We start from the raw sequence: 17,089 nt of genomic DNA, 5'->3' as shown, positions 1-17,089 counted from the left end.
CGCTTGGGTTGCCTGGTTGGCATAACGATGGTAACCGCCTGAGGTGAAAAAAATAGATGTTTTTATTCGCTGCTCGCAGTTTCCTTGAAAGAGGAAAGGTGTGGGCTTGCGGGCTGCGTGTGCCCCGAAGGAAAATCAAAGGTTGTGCCCCTCATTTTTTCCTTCTTCCCGGAAAAAAAATCGCTGGAGCTGCCTGGCTGCCCCTCACCTCCCCCGCGGCTGTGGGTTGTGTGTGTGTGTGTGTGTTGAGGTTTGTCCCGCTCATGGCAGAGCACAGGCTGTGAGTTTTGAACCAGGATAATGTTATTGTTAAGCTGCCTACAAGAGGATTAGTCTCCTTCTTTCTCTCTCTCCCCCCCCGCATCCCCTTCTTAAAATAACTGCAGGTAGGGAGCAGAAAATCTGATCTGTGCCCTGTCTGACCGAGTCCTTTAGCTGTGTCACTGGGGCATCTGGAAGGCGATTACTCAGGGGAGCTTTTGATGTTGTCTGTTTATGTCTTCATAGACTTTTCTAAAAATAAATTCTCTTGCAGCAGACTTGCATCAGAATCTTTTTTTCCTTATGCACTTTGGAAAGAGAAATCCTCAGGTCTGTGACTTTGAAAACCTTTCTTAATGCTCGTTACAGAAGGCTTTTAACAAATTTTAAAAAGCTGGTTTGTTTATTTGTTTGTTTGTTTTCTTTGTATAACTAGCAGTGGCTGTCACAACTAATTTGTAAACTGACAAGAAATTGACAAGAAATTTACTAAGGTTGTTTTCTAAACTACATAACCAGAAACCCCAGACACCTGAAATCAACATCTATTCAGCTCACACTAGAGCAATGTGAAGCTAAGAGATGGAATACACTTAATAAAAAGTTGTTGCTAACAAAGGAAAAGTTGTTTGCATAAACAGTTGCGTATGTATGTTAGTATACACTTTAATAATGTTTTGTTTCCCTTTCAGTAAAGAATGTCGTTGTTTAAAGCTAGAGACTGGTGGTCCACCATACTTGGAGAAAAGGAAGAATTTGACCAAGGCTGTCTCTGTGTTGCTGATGTTGATAATAGTGGCAGTGGACAAGGTAAATTCAAAATTACATTTGCTGACTTTTAAGCTACACAGCTGCAAGTTTGCTTTGACCAATGCATATGGAAAGCTTGTTAGCCAGGCTAGTTGGCTAGTTAGTTTAAAGTCTGCTATCTTTAATGTGTCCTTGTAGGCTTAAGAAGACAAATTCAATGCCATTTGTCTTTGTTGTATTTGTAGGTTTCTAAACATCTTAATTCTTGTTTGTGTTCAATAGTAGTTTCTCTCATGTCTTCTTCCCTTAATGGTAACTTTAAAACAGAACATTTTCAGTTAGTCATGGGAGCAAACACACGTTGTAAGTAATTGAAAAAACTTAAGGAAAAAAAAAGGAAGGTGAGAGCTAATAAGTTAAGAATTTAGAAAAACAACCAACCTTTTCTGCCTGGAAAATAAGAGGCCATTGAAATAAGTGGCTTTGCTTGAATAAACCCTGCTTTTCTATGTAGTTATTTATAATGTGGATCTAAAGTGATGTGTCTGAGGACATATTTACAGCAGTTCATGATCTTTGCTGTCAAGGAGAGTTCTTGTGTATGTGTGTTTTTAAAATTAATAAATATTTGGTATCTTTCTCTAAGATACACTCATGTTCATCTTGGAGCTTTGTTTTTGCTCAGCAGAGGTATTGAGTTTGATTTCATCATTTTAATAATCTTTAAAAAATTATTTTTATTTTAGATTGTCCCTTTTCAGGAGGTTTTGAACAGAGTTGAGCTGTTATTGGTTTCGTGTAGCACCTTTTTCAGTAGAAATTCATAGAATCATTTAGGTTGGAAAAGACCTTTAAGACCATCGAGTCCAACCATAAACCTAACACTGTTAAGTCCACCACTAGGCCATGTCCCTAAGCACCTACATGTCTTTTAAATACTTCCAGGGATGGTAGCTCAACCACTTCAAAATGTCAAAATGTCCTCAGTTAAGTGTTATTAAGGAATTAATAACTAAAATGGATTTAGTTTACTACTGATGGAATACTTGTTACTGAACTGAGGAAAAGATGTGCGTGGGGAAGGCAGCCAGTGCTCTCTGAATGAGGGACTTGGGGGTGCAAGTTTTTGTGGCTGAAGAGAGGAAGGATGCAGCTGTTCTAAGCTTTTGACCTGGGGTCCTGCAGAACTGTGCTGAGCCTTTAGGTGAACTTGGTTTAGGAGTATTTGTATGTTCTCCTGACTTGTGGACAAGTTTTATTGATTTTGATTTTGATCTGCATTGATATTGATGACTTCTATCTAGAGGGAGTAAGTACTGGCAATCAACTTGGGTTGTTGTCATGGGAGGCACCTCTTTGGGGTTTTTTTCATTAAAAATTGTTGGTTATTCACTAACAACCAAATGGCTACTTGCTTAAAATACCGATTCCAAAATAACTCTAATGTGACTATTGCCTTGCTGTTTGAGATCATGGATCTGTCTCAGGAGCAGATGATCTCCAGGCCTAGCTTTCTTGACCTGATGTAGTAATTATCTGACTTTAGCTTGTATTTGGATAAATGTCATTGGTCCCAATTTTAACATTTCACACTTGTGTTGGTATGATACGTATATGTGTAAGTCCAAGATGTAGGAGCCGAAAGTTTGAAGTACTCTTCAAAACCAGAATGGGACTTTTTAAAGAAATGTGACATCAGTCTAGAATGATGGAATAGTAACAATGGTCAGTGCCATCACCATAATTGCCATGTTGAACCCTTTGCTGACAGGTTTCCAAGGATTTGCAAAGAAGATAATTGCTGCTCTTAACCTGGAAGAGCATGATCAGCATTAATTGAATCATGTAAATGTTCTGTCTCTTTAGAGTATTCTTCGAAGCACTTCTGCAGCAAATAGAATTCTACGTGTGCTATTGTATTCTGGGCTCTCCTTTATTTTTTGTTTTGTTTCTTTCCTTGTTTTTGTAGATAAAATTATCGTGGGCAGTTACATGGGGTATCTCCGAATCTTTAATCCACATCCTGTGAAACCTGGAGATGAAATACAGCCTGAAGACTTGCTCTTGGAAGTGCAGTTACGAGAACCAATATTGCAGGTGGAAGTGGGAAAATTTGTTTCGTAAGTCAATAGCAGGCTGTGCTGCTGTTTGTTTAAGGCTTAGATGTGACTTTCTTTCTTTGTTTTGTGGGGTGAGTTTTCAGTTTCCAGATGGACAGTTAAGCACATCTGGCCATGTGTAGTATGCATTTGATTTGCTTCTTGAATTATCTTGATAGAAGAGAATTTTTGCTTAGTGTATATGTGGAGGATAATCTTTCAGGTACTTATATGACTTTTTTAAAGTATGTAGAATAGGAAAAACCTTCTATTGAAAATTTTAGGTGTTAAGAAAACTTGAGTAACTTGTTATGATCTAAGAAGTGATATTGGCCAGTTGTTTTGAATTTGATGGAGGATTGAAGATCTTTAATTCTAATGAATTTAGTGGAAATAAGTGGCCAGTTAGAGGAAAGATACTGCGACTGTAAGGAAAAGGCCTTGTCTTTAATTTGCTGTAAGAGAATCTGCTTAGGAGAACTTTGTTTTAAAAATGAGAGAAGAAAAAAAAAAAAGGATATGAGGATCATCATCACTCCAAACAAGTGTTATTCAGCAACTACATACATTACTTTTTGAAAATTCACTTTTGTACCAGCTGCATGGAACCTAAGTTAATTAAACTACAAGGCAGAAGTCATAAACTTAGAATCCTATATTCAGATTCTTCTTCCTACAAACTTAAGTAGTATTTTCTGTAGAGAGGGTTCTTGTGCTGTAACTATAGAAAATGTTTTAGATCATTTCACAAGTCAAGGTATTAGAATTCCTGCCACAGGGTCACTCCATGAGTGCTTGACTAAAAGAAGAACAGATTCCAGTTGATGTAGACCTTTCAGCTTGTGGCCTTTGGTGCCAGAGCACAAGTCTTTCCTGTGGTTAGTACAGGTTTTTCTCTCATTTTAAAAATAAAGTTCACCTAAGTAGATTCTCTTACAGCCAATTAAATGTCTGTTCTTAAAGGATTCATTTTAATTTTGAAATGGTACAAAAGTGAATTAAAAAAGCGCTATTGTATGTGGTGGCTGAATAACATTTGTTTGGAGTGATGATGATCCTCATATCCATTTGGTTTTTGGAAGAATCAACAGCACCTTGTTTGAAATGATTTTTCAAGCTAAAGTGGGGAAATAGTTGACTTGCTCTTCATACTTAAATATAGAAATATATTCTTAAAGGATTCATTTTAATTCTGAAATTAGTGTAGTAAGATTAGCACTTCTGGGTTTTTATGCTAGCATCTAACACCCAAACTTTTGGATCTGGCCCATACTTGGAAGTAATTTCAACATGTTATTTGAATGTTATCCTGTTTGCATTTTACCTGGAATTTATCTGAAAACAGTGATTTATTTATTTATTTGTTTTTTTAACTGTCTTTCCAGTGGTACTGAAGGACTTCACCTGGCTGTGTTGCATTACCGAAAACTCTGTGTATATGCTGTTTCAGGTTAGTTTACAGATACAGGCTTTCCAGCAATTTAAAGTGTATGCTAAAGTATGGATCAGGTTAAGTACTAACCTTGGTATATACAGCGTTTGCTCATCATCCCTGAAGAGCTGCAGCCATGTTCTGCCAATCAAACTCATGTATGAAGAAGAAACATTACTAATTGGGTCTAGATATTTCCCAGTGGTTAACAGAGATTTGCTGATCTCCTTAGTACCTGAGATGCTGTGAAGTGCATAGTGGTCTGTGGTTGGTAGTGCTTGTGAACAAGTAGTTCTCATTACAATTTTAGGAACATTGTTCAGCATGCTAATAAACAAATGGTTGTTTATTGACAAATTACTTAGCTCTTTAAAAATGAAACAATTATAATTATTTCAAAAGTCCAGATAACTGCTTAGTCAGAACATTGGTAATGTAGCCCAAGAGAAAATAAGAGTTTAATACTGGTAAGAAGGTGAAACTATGATGCTTTTTTCTTAAATCCTCTTTCTGCTGCTGCCTTTGCCTGGAAATTCTAAGTGCTGTGTTCTCTCTGTGTGTAAAGAGGCAAGTCACAAAATACTTATTCTGTGTATTGAATCCTCTCTAGTATAAGCTTAAAGCAAAGCACAGATTTGAGAGACCTATTGGTTGTACCCCCATCTTAAAAATTCAGTAGACAGCTGTACATTGTTCATTTTCTCTGTGCAGGTACAGCTGTGGCTCCTTGCATTATAAGAACATGGTTCTCTTGTAGGAGCAGCTTGTTTCCCTTTCAGAGCCTTGTAGGCAGGCAGGTTACAAACAGATGCTCTCTTTCCAGATTCTGTTTGCCTTCTAGTTACCTTTTCTGGAGACACCTGTAAAATGGATCTTTGTTGAGTACATCTGCTTTCAGATGTACTACAGTTTTCATACTTTCCCTTCTCTGTAATGGTGCTGGTGTCTTAGGATTGTATCCTACCAGTACAATTTTTGTTAAAACAACTTATTTTAAAATTTGCATTTATGGCATACAACCATAAGTCAGTCTAGGATTTTTTTCTAGTTACAATTTTCAGTTTGGTCTACATGTCTTAAGCATTTAAGTAGTAATAAAAGTAAAGTTTTACAGTGCTTTAATAGACTTTTCATATTAATTTGCAAGCATTCATGCTGTAATGGTAATTTCTGTCATCTGAACAGGTACATTCAAACAATCTCCTTTAAGAAATAATGATCATAATTTCTTTATGCTTCCATGGCAAATTAAACTCTCATAAACTGGGTTTTTACTTTCTTACCTGTTATTCATAATAAAATAACTATGCCACTTCTCCTTGACAAATGAAAGCATCCTTCAGGGCTGACTGAAGTATGGCCTGGATATTGTATTACAGTCAGTATACACACTTTCTAACTTACTTTTCCTCTGGTGTTGCTACTCAGCTAGTTACTTACATGGCCAGGGCTTTTCCTTATGGCTGTTCCAATCCGTTCCATAACGTGGGCCTACTTTAGGGGTACTTACATAAAAGCTGTATTGGATTTTAGTTGGAGAAATTGTCTGGAAGGTTAGCATAAGCTACAAATCTTTGATAGCACCTTGTTTAAGATGGTGTTGGAACAATCTTTATATACTTAGAGTTGTGGTAGAATTTAGCTTAGATCTCATTCACTCAAAACACAATTTTCCCTACTGATGTGACTGTTCTCTAAGGGGTTTTGTTTTGTTTTGTTTTTTGCTTGCTAATATTAATCCTTTAAGTTGCTCTAGATGGTGAACTTTTTCTTCATGGCAGGTAGGAAAGACTTTTGACTATCAAAAGAGAGGCTTTAACTTCAGTTTTCTTTAGAAAGACTTTGAATTTCTGTTAGTTCCCTGAAGGAGTCAAGAAATTAAAAGTTCATGCAGACCTTTTCAGAGAGTGTGATGTATACCATAAACTTCTTTTTGTTACCATATGTTATCTCTTATCTTTGCATTGAATTTCAGACAGAGTAAAGACAAGTGATAAATGTGCCCTAAGCATAGCTCTGTCAAATTATAGCTAATGACTAATCACTATAGCTTAATTTGAGACAGACTATGACATCTGAGGCTGGCTGTCACAGAGGATCATAAGAATTCTTCTTTGAGCAGGCTTTTTTCTCATCTTAGAGGTGTGCCTAACATGAAGAAAAATACATTTAAGTGATAAAATTTCAGCCTCTTGCTAAATCTTTATACCATATTTAGTATAATGAGAAGTTATTTCTGCTTCTAGCCTTTAGGAATTTTGTAGCTTGGTGATTTTTTTTCAGGAAAGTAGCAGTGTGAGAATTCATATCACAAAATCACTAAGTTAGTTTTTCAGGTTGTTTAAACTGGTACTCCTTTACTACTTCCACATTCCATGGATCAAAGATATAAATACATTGCCTTCATTTTTTGTAGGAACTCTGGGAAATGTGGACCATGGGAACCAGTATCAGATTAAACTGATGTATGAGCACAATCTTCAGAGAACTGCTTGTAATATGACTTATGGTCCGTTTGGTGGTGTAAAAGGTAAGCTCCTTGTTGCTTGTTCTTTATTAGTAGTTGTTTAACTGTAAGCAGTTGAGTTTTAAGTTAAATTTTGAAAGGCATCATGATGCTGCTGTCTAGGGGAAACCATCTTTCTATAAATGATGGTACCTTTTATCTGATGCATGTAGAAAATAACAAGTTAAAATGAGGCAAAGAATATTGCATGTAGAATAGTTGTTTCCTCACATCTTGAACAGGATATGAATTTACAAGGATAATAATGATTTTAAAAAACATTACAAAAACCCTGACTCTTCCTTTGTAAAATACTTTAACATCTGAAATAATTGTTTCCTTCTATGCTTTAAATCTGTTTTGCTTTTTGGCAAATTGCTTATCCCAGACAAAGAAAAAAGTTAACATCTTCATTCTCTGAACTTGAAATATCGAGTGTCTTTAAAGATATGTAAGGCAAGCTTTTTAAAAAAATATATTTAAAAATTGATTGGAAAATCATAAGAGTGGAAAATAGTATTTATGATGTGTTTGTAGTTTTGAATGAGTTTAATGGATATCAGTCTTTTTCTGAACTTGTGGGTGGTAGTCTTCTACACAGGTAGTGTCCCTAAACTGTTGGCAGAGCAGTACCACTTTATTAAGGCAAGAAGCCTTCTGAGTCAATATGGTAAATAAATGCAGACAATCCCTCAGCTCTGTGTCTGTAATAATTTCTGTATTGGGTTTGTGTGGCAAGGTTTTGGTAGTGGCAGGGCTACAGGGGTGGCTTCTGTGAGAAGCTGCCAGAAGCTTCCCCTGTGTCTGACAGAGCCAATTCCAGTTGGCTCCAAGACAGACCCGCTGCTGGCCAAAGCTCAGCCAGTCATTGATGGTGATATTGCCTCTGTGATAACATATTTAAGAAGGGGAAGGAAAAAATCACCTGCACAGTTGCAGCTGGAGAAACAACTCTATAGACACCAACGTCAGTGAAGAAGAAGGAAGAGGAGGTGCTCCATGTGCCAGAGCAGATTCCCCTGCAGCCTGTTAAGACCATGGTGAGGCAGGCTGTCCCCCTGCAGCCCATGGAGGTCCATAGTGGAGCAGCTGATCACCTGCAGCCCATGGAGGACCCCATGCTGGAGCAGGTGGATGCCTGAAGGAGGCTGTGACCCCGTGGGAAGCCCATGCTGGAGCAGGCTCCTGGTAAAACCTGTGACCCCTGTGGAGAGATGGGCCCACTCTGGAGCAGGTTTGTTGGCAGGACTTGTGACCTCATGGGGGACTCACTGGAGCAGTCTGTTCCTGAAGGACTGCACCCCATGGAAAGGACCCACGCTGGAGTGGTTTGTGAAGAACTGCGGCCTGGGGGAAGCATTCACATTGGAGAAGTTTGTGAAGGACTGTCTCCCATGGGAAGGACTCCACACTGGAACAGGGGAAGAATGTGTGGAGTCCTCCCCCTGAGGAGGGAGGAGCGGCAGAAATAACGTGTGATGAACTGACCACGATCCCCATTCCTCATCCCCACGTGCTGCTGGTGGGGAGGAGGTAGAGAAATTGGAAGAAAAGTTAAGCCTGGGAAGAAGGTGTGGGGGGAAGATGTTTGAAGATTTGGTTTTGTTTCTCCTTTCCTACTCTGATTTAATTGGTAATAAACTAAACTAATTTCCCCAAGCTGTTTTGCCTGTGGCAGTAATTGGTCTGTTCTTATCTCAACCCACAAGCCAAGTTGTTATATTTTCTTCCCCCCTGTCCCCCTGTTGAGGAGGGGGAGTGATTAAGAGCGGCTTTGGTGGGTACCTGGTGTCCAGCCAGGATCAACCCACCATAGTCTTCTACAGTAATCATTCTACAATGCCTTACCCTAAACTCAAGCTTGTCCCTGGGCTTCAATTCAGCTGACCAAAATTCATACTGATTGAAGAGATTTTCACCTACTAATTTAGCACAACTTGGGAGAAATGGTCAGCTTGTGTGGGTGAGAAGGTATCTGTGCTGTGAGTGTCTTGAGGGGTGAGTGTATGGGGCAGAGGCGGGTTCCTGTTAACAGCAGAAAGACAATATGGCATTTCCCAAGTCTGAGAAGAGGGAATGGTGTGCTTCCTGACGTGCTGTAGTGGAATTGCATTAACAGGAGTACTGAGGGGATCATGAGGTGAGAGTTGTGAGTGTCTGGAATGGTTCAGGGATAAAACAAATACCCAGGTACTGCCATGCAGTTCTGCAGAAAAAAACTCTGTTTATTTGACATGTGTGTGTGTTTGCCATGGAGATCTGAGTAGAGATCTGACCACCAGCTCAATCTTGATGCCAGACTTTTCTTTTACGTACCTTATCATGGGCAGTGGGGGGTGTGAGTGATGTAATGAAGAAAATGTCTTTGCAAACTATAGGGAGGCAGAAGGAGTGTTTACCTCAGAACGTACTCGGCCAGCCAAACACTTTTCAACATGTAGGATGGTCAAAATGAGGGCCAGTCCTGACAAACCAGCAAGAACAGAGGGAACTCTGGTTAAGTTCTGCAAACTTCTCTTGTTTTCTAGTAGCACTTCTGCCCCAGCATGTTGAGCTCTTTTCCTTTTCCTTTCTTCTTCCCTATGTTCCAGTTCACATTAGTGTGTTTATTGCTGTGGAAAAAAAATAAATAACATCAAGTCTTGTTTTCAGGTGGCAAAAATTTTAATAAATGAGGGCAGAGATTTGTGTTATGTGATAAATAATACACGTTCATAGAATCATAGAATGGTTTGGATTGGAAGGGACCTAAAAGATCATCCAGTTCCACCCCCCCTGATCTTTGAGGTCCCTTCCAATCCAAACCATTCTATGATTCTATTAACCCTATACCTTCAGTGGTAAAGAAACTCATTCTACCTAACCATACTAGTTAGCACTGGCAAAAGAAAAATAGGGTTCAATATGTGTGCACTACTTTGTACTTGGTGTCTTCTAGCATATTCTTGAGTTATCTAGGGATGAACAGTTATTTAGGTTCTAGTTAATGCTCTGTTTTTGTTTGTTTGTTTTTTTTTTTGTTGTTGTTGGACTGCTTCCAAACAGTTGCCTGTCAGTTTAATGGATACAGCTGAAAATTTTCAGTTTGCTGCTGCTTGCTCATACCTCAGATAAAATACTTGCCTCTTGACATTCAGATTTCTCCTGTAATCATTCATAATGTGATTTCTACCCATGTACAGTGTGGTCTGTGCTGTCTAGTGGGCCACTACAGCTGTGACCTTAACTGAGATGCTGAATGCTCTGTCAGTCTCTCGATGCTGTAAGGTTGCATAGTCAATTTTGAAAACTGGGATGTAAAGCCAGCACGTAGTTTTCATTTCCCATCCTACATCTCTTTTGGCCTTTGGGTGGCCTCTGCTCATTCCTTTGTGAAAAAAATTAAATTTCCTTTGAAAAAGGAAGGCTGAACAATGAAGAAGGTGGCTGAGGTTTCCCTGTTCCTGACTGCTGCCCCCTGCTTTATAGAGAACTCTGTGGTGAAAGAGCTCAGCCATGCTCTCTTGTCCTCAAGAACCTTCCACAGGGTGGGATGGGATGAGTAGGGTTCCAAGGGATGTGTAAAACAGGCTGGAATGGAAGTCTGAGGCAGGATGGCTGCTGCTAAAATTGGGGAATACTTCCATATGCAGGCAGCAAGGTATGTGTGAAAGTACAGAAGGGAACTCTGTTTCAATCCAGCAGTTCCTTAACTCCCTGAGTTGCTGAAAATCCTGCAATTCCCTTTAAATCCTTACAGGGGCTGAAGAGGCAGAGAGGTGTTCAGACCAAACTTGCAGTTTTCATAATACTGAAGTTTGATTTAGGAATTATTGGAGTAGAATCTGTTTCTCTAATTTACAGAGGAGCTTAATGTCTTTAGGATGCCTGTCTTTAAGGAGAAACTGCCTGAAATTTTTCTCTTCGGTACTGTTTGACCTGGAGTACTATCAAAGCTTTTCAGAAATTAAGCAGAATGTTAGAAGCAAATACTCTACTACTGTTTTATGTTTTGGTTTGGTTATGAAGCTCCACTAAGCTTCCTTCGGCTGTTTGTAGTTAAATGTGTGCTTACAGAAAGCTCTCCCTGTGCCTACTCTCTGCAGCTTCATTAGGGAGGAGGATTTCTCACAGCTTCTGTTACTGTGGTAGCTGGAGAAGAATGTCTCTGCAGTTGTTTAGCACGCTCGAAATACATAAACAAACACCAGTAGATGTGTATCACATTCTCAGCCAGCTTCCTCCAACATAAGTTTTTGTTCTCCTTTCCTTGCTAATTTGTGGCAATCTAGACCCTTGTTATGTTATAATTTGGTCTGTTAAACTTCAAATCTGTTTAGCTGAAATGTGATGAAGATGTAAAACATACCAAGTACAACTGTCATTTCTCAACTGGTGATTTTTGATCTCTTGTGTTAAGAAAAAGAGGTATTATAGATTTCTCTGAGAAGATAATTGTGAGGTGAACAAACCTATTTTGTAGCCTAGTTTCTAGCAGCTTCACTCTTGCTAGTGTCTTCAGTTTAATGATTTAATGCCATGAGCAACTTTCACATGTGGAAGAATTGACATAGGTGTTCTCATGTAGGAACAGATCAAGACAATCAACAAACCCATTTATTTTGGTTTTTCATAGAAGGTCGAAATCTAAATTAAAGAAACGAATAAAGCTCTGGAATGAAAAAGCCAAAGACTGAGAAGTTGTCCAGTGGCTTGCAGAGATGAACAGTGTGCATTTGTCTTTCAAGTTGCAGCGTGTGAATTGTGGTTGTCACCACTAGATGGTCCTCTCATTACAGGTATTGGTTAGCAGGCTGCATCTCTAAAGCTGCATTTCTACTTGAACTGATTCTACAGGTGTATTTGCTGCAACACCCAGTGAAGTATAGAAAACATAAAAGCACTTTCTGAAAACCTCTATAGCTAAAATTATTTTATTGATTATAACAAAATATATTCTGTTGGTTGCACACTTCAGCACAAAAGCAAAATGAACTTGACTTGTACTTGCAGCAAAACTGCTAATGGGCCAGGGATGTGGGAAATAACAAGGAAGTCCTTTATATTTTTAGCTAGAATCCTGCACAAACCTAATGGAAATATTTTTAAAAAGTAAATGGAAAAAACCTACAAAGGTGAAAATATAAATTAAGCACAGTATAGGTAGAGTTAGCTGTGACTTGCAGCTTTAAAAATCTGTAGCAAAGGGAATGATTGTAATGCAGAACTTTGTGTTTCTTTGCTGCTTTAACTTTACTGTCCTTGCTGTCTCTGAACACGGGTGCTAAAATGCAAACGTGAAACTATCAAGAAGTGGCATCATTTTATATTTTAACAAGTCTGTATTGTTAGCCCACATTTTCAAAAAATGGAACTTCATTTTTAAATCATTGCCTTTGTTATGTAGAATTGCATATATCTGCTTTTCATATTTCTGAACTCTTCCTCATGATCTTAGAGCTAAGTTGAGTTTGTGTTGCAATGCTCTGGTTCTACAACATGGGTCTTTTTAGAAAGATGATTCATGCTGAAAACCATGAGTTAGTAGTGCTGAACACAGGTTTTCAACCAAGTGAACTCTTCACCTAGCCACAAGATGTCGCAGCCCTTAAGTAATGAACAGATTGCACGGTCTTCATGTTTTACTTCAAGTATAAATTTTAAAGAACCTGAGATGACTCTACTGTAAGCTCTTATGATTTAATTTTTTTAAAGAAAATGAAGGTGAAAAAGCACACATACATTGTTTGTATTGTGCCCTTCCTATGGTGACGACTCAACTTGACAAAAATTTAACTTTATATAACCTATTTCATCACATAATTTTTAGCAAGTCAGGTTATACTGTTATAACATCATGCAATTTTGCCACCAGAGATTGCTCTATTAACTATTCAGCTTCCATTAAATAAAGTGATGTTTGCTGATAACTTACAATGTCTTGGAAAGTATTTTCTGTTTTCACATCTGTAGTAGGTCTTTATAAGATACCTGAATCAAATGCCAAGTTATTGGGTAAGATTACGTTAAAGAACCTGGTCAGTTTGTAATAGCAAGAGTATGGTTTGCATAACTCTGGTTTATTATTTTGTTTGGGAGAGAAGTGAGAAAGAAAGTCATTGAGCATCTTAGCCTTGTTTAGAATCTCTGGTCACCCAAAAGCAAAGCTCTCTCCTTATTACCCTGTTAAAGATCTGAGCTGAGTGTCTTTAATGTGAGCACCTTACGCTTTTGTGGTTGCTACGTGGTGCTGAGGCAGCTGTGCTGGTTTTACAACGGTGTGTGTACTAGACGCAGCATGAGATGTGCTGGTTTAGAACAGGATGGCATCTCTCAAATATCTTCTCTAAAGTATTAAGATTTTTGTGGAGAAGTAAATTAGTTTAGAATGTTGTACTGGGCTGGCAAACCCTAAATGATGGAACTTCATTTGGCTGATTGAAAGTCGGTGCTGATAGAAGGCTTCTGATATATGATCGGGGTATTTTTGAGATTATTAAAAGAATAGAATGAAAGAAGTGAATATAGTGTCTTAGTTAAGAATTCATTTTCTTTCTTATTCTTCTTGATACAGCAGTGTCCCTCCAGTTCAGTTCTTAAGGGATAAATATGCTATTAATCAAGAAATATTGAAGTCTTAAGCAATATTCTACATATTGTTTAATCTTAATTAAAATTAAAACAATGTTTATTGAAAAATAGTGAGAAGATTTTTTTTTCTATATTAAATATGTAGTGATTAAATTTTGAGCTAGTGTTGTTAAATTTTGTGATTGACATAATTTGATCATAGTTTTGTTCCATTCTTAAATTTTGTTATTTACAGTTCTACCCAAATCATGTAATGTTTGTTCTCTTTGGTAGAATTTATATCTCTTGGGTCTAGTTGTTGTAATTAATGCTGAATTGGATCTATTTGAGCTTTGCAGAAATTTTGGTTAATCAATTTACCATTTTGTTGGCTTCAATTACATGAAATGATAGCAGTGAACCATCCTCATGTGGCAGTATTAAAACTTCTTATAGATGAGTAATCACTTGGAGATAGTTGAGATAATTATCAACTGCTTACTTAAATTGCATGAATTTGCATATTGGTCCAGTAGAAGATTTGCAGGCAATTGGCATTAGGCAAAACTAGTTTTTAACTCAGGGCAAATAAATGCATATTACTTCACAATTAATTTTTATAGACTTTTTCTAATGTGATGTTTAGATAATTAGTGCTGCAGGTATCTTAATTTTGCACCTGCAACATACAGAAATAAACTCTGTCCTATGCCTTTACTTTGTCCTGTTCACAGTGAGGATATTTAGACATGGTGTGTTGTCCTTCCCTTAGTGAAATCTGAGAGAGACATTAACTTGGAAAATCATTCTTATTTCTACATTACCAGTTTCTGTTGAATGGATTACAACTCATCTAGCTTCTAGCTGCTAGCCTAAGTCCTTGGACATCTTGAGAAAGAGTCAATACACTACTTGTGCCTGACTGCTCTTAAAAAAGAGAGATTTACTGATGTGGAGCCTGCTTATAAGAAATGATGGTATTATGCTCTAAGGTAGTAAAAGAAAAAGCGTGCACATCAGGCCACAGTTTCATTCTTTGCTTTGTTTGCCTTAAGTCCGATGTGAGTGATGTTTGAGGAAAGTGTATGCAATAAATTTCTGCTGAAATGATATAAAGAATGGAGAAGTGCTTTGGAGTAAAAACAAAAGCGCTATTACTTGAAGTTCAGGTAGTTTTACAGATTATCACATAAATTTCCTGTGGGGATTCGTACATTAGAATGAATGGTGGGCAGGATAGTAGTCATATGTGAACAAACAGTGTGTATATAAGGAGTGAATATTAAAATTCAATGCTTTGAGGGCTGGTGTATGAAGTGCAGGTTTCCTGAGCTACTGGTTGGAGTTCTTAGGAAGTGTGGGAATGATCACATGCTGTAATAGGAGGATGACCTTTCCCAGGTGAAGGTTGAGTTCTGTGATTGTTCTCCAGGGCATAAGTGGTACGTTAAGCTGAGTATATGAACATTCTCAACACTTCCAGTTTTCTTTTTCAATTTATGTTTTTAAGATTTTTACCTCCTTCTGAAGAACTAAAGAAACAACATATTTGTAGCTTACCAGTGGGACACACAAGTTATTGGATTACTCTTGATTAAAATACTAACTTTAGTTAGTGACAGAGAGAAAGCATAGTTTAATAACCTTGCTTTCTTAGTTGCTGAGTTATTTTAAAATTATTTTCACTTATAGATAATGTCTTTTTATTTTCACTGCAAAAGCAGCGTTACCATTTTGCACGGTTCCACAAAATATACTTGCATTATCTAATAGTTAAATAGTCAGTGAATTCATCCTGTTTTTATATAACCTCTTCAAATGAGTTCATAAATGGTTTGGAATTGGATCTCCCAAATAATGCACAGGTTTTGGAATTTGTTTTTTAATCTGACACCTTAAGGCCTTAAGTTGGCTTCCAGAATAGTTCAGATTTATTTGAAGTTGTTCAATGGATACTGTACTAATAAAAGGAAATAATAAAACAATAGCAAAGGGAAGGAAAAAAGAATATACAGCTTTGACATGAAAAACTCACAAACAAAAAAGTGTGAAAATACCTTGAACCTATCTTTTTCTCAGCAAATGGCCTTGAATTCATTTTACTTTTATTATAGCATTGGCCTAGAGGCAAAGTATGTTTGAGTGTTACAACAAAGAAGGTGCTATACAGAGGAATTTTTTTAATAATGAAATACAACATGTGTAAACCATGCAACGCTGTAACAGGAAACTTTATAAGAAAGGTAGACTGCGCTTAACTTTTCCTCAATTCTGCAAGAAAGAATTTTATTAGGTGTTAGTCAGAAAAAAATTATCAGCTGAGTTTTATGCTGTAAGGTTAAATGATTCTTATGACTGTGTTTAAATACAGCAGCAGTATAAATTTGGACTTTGATTTATTGGCTGTTTCTGTTAAGGAGCAGAGGTTTAACTTGCATTCCTGTTAAATTGCTTCTGGATAAGGACAGATTATTTGAAAGACTTGGTCTTCCTGAGTTTTTTCATGGAATAGATCTGCTGATGACTAATTCTAAATAGTTTCTCACGTAACTTTGGAAACCTGTTAGTGTATTTTTTATAATAATGGAGTTAGGACCTCTTCTCTAAATTGAACATGTGAATAGAAAAATAACCAAGGAAAACATTCTCTGAATCTCTTACCATCCCTTTCCTTCACCTTCCTCAGCTTATTTTAACAGTAATGAGTAAGATCATAGCCTAACTGAAGTCATAACTCCCATTGCCTCCAGTATGCCAGACCTTTGTTTCAGTTATAAATTGCTAGATATATAATCTGCATTTTGTTTAAACAAAGCACTGTAATTAAAATGAAGTAAAACCATTTGTAGAAATACATAACTTTGGGGGTGCAGCTGTGCATTTAAATGAAAGATTTGTTTTTCAAAACAGATTTTATACGATGCTTTTTCTGATTTCTTTTGTTGAAGTATGGTACCCAAATGTGTGCAGTCATTGTGCACTGGTAGTATAAGAAGTTTTGTATCTTGCATGTGGGGTTATGGCTTCTGCAGTACTCCTGCCAAGAAGCAGCGAGTGCCAAGCAGAACAATAATTACCTCATATGTTTTTAATAGCTCACGTATATTAATAATGACCCAATCTTGCATTTATCTTTTTGGTGACATATTGTTGACTCATATTTAATTCATCATCCTACTCTAATCCCTAGATTCTTCTTCTTAGTGCTATTGCCTGCCATTCTCTGGTTTCCCGTGAGACAGTTGTCTGAGATCATATCAGATGTTTTACTTAAGTTTAGAGATGCTGTCTCTAAAGTTTAGAAATGCAGCATATATTATTACCCTAATAAATAGTTTGGCATGATTGATTTTCTATTACTTCAAACCTATGTACAGCTTTATTATTTACATGTGTACTTTCTTATTAAATGTCCCAGCATTTCATGTGGATGCATTTGACTATCAAAGTTGTTTACTGCCCCATATTTTTTCATTGAAAATAATGCAGTTT

The 17,089-nt window shown here is 37.3% G+C and overlaps 1 protein-coding gene across 1 annotated transcript in view; it reads left to right on the top strand.

Annotated features, from left to right (window-relative positions):
• Window positions 1–959: 959 nt before the first annotated feature.
• The window catches only part of BBS9 (Bardet-Biedl syndrome 9), a gene marked incomplete at its 3' end in the record, with an annotated part of 29,332 nt that continues 13,202 nt past the window's right edge, over window positions 960–17,089 (top strand). Inside the window, exons 1-4 of the mRNA XM_010169330.1 lie at window positions 960–1,071; window positions 2,981–3,131; window positions 4,496–4,560; window positions 6,959–7,072. Coding sequence (XP_010167632.1) covers window positions 960–1,071; window positions 2,981–3,131; window positions 4,496–4,560; window positions 6,959–7,072 — 442 coding nt within the window. The remainder of the gene's footprint in view (window positions 1,072–2,980; window positions 3,132–4,495; window positions 4,561–6,958; window positions 7,073–17,089) is intronic.

The sequence above is a fragment of the Antrostomus carolinensis genome, unplaced genomic scaffold (genome assembly GCF_000700745.2).
Source record: "Antrostomus carolinensis isolate BGI_N321 unplaced genomic scaffold, ASM70074v2 scaffold6646, whole genome shotgun sequence".
Lineage (NCBI taxonomy): Eukaryota > Metazoa > Chordata > Aves > Caprimulgiformes > Caprimulgidae > Antrostomus > Antrostomus carolinensis.
This window is presented reverse-complemented; position numbering and strand designations above follow the sequence as displayed.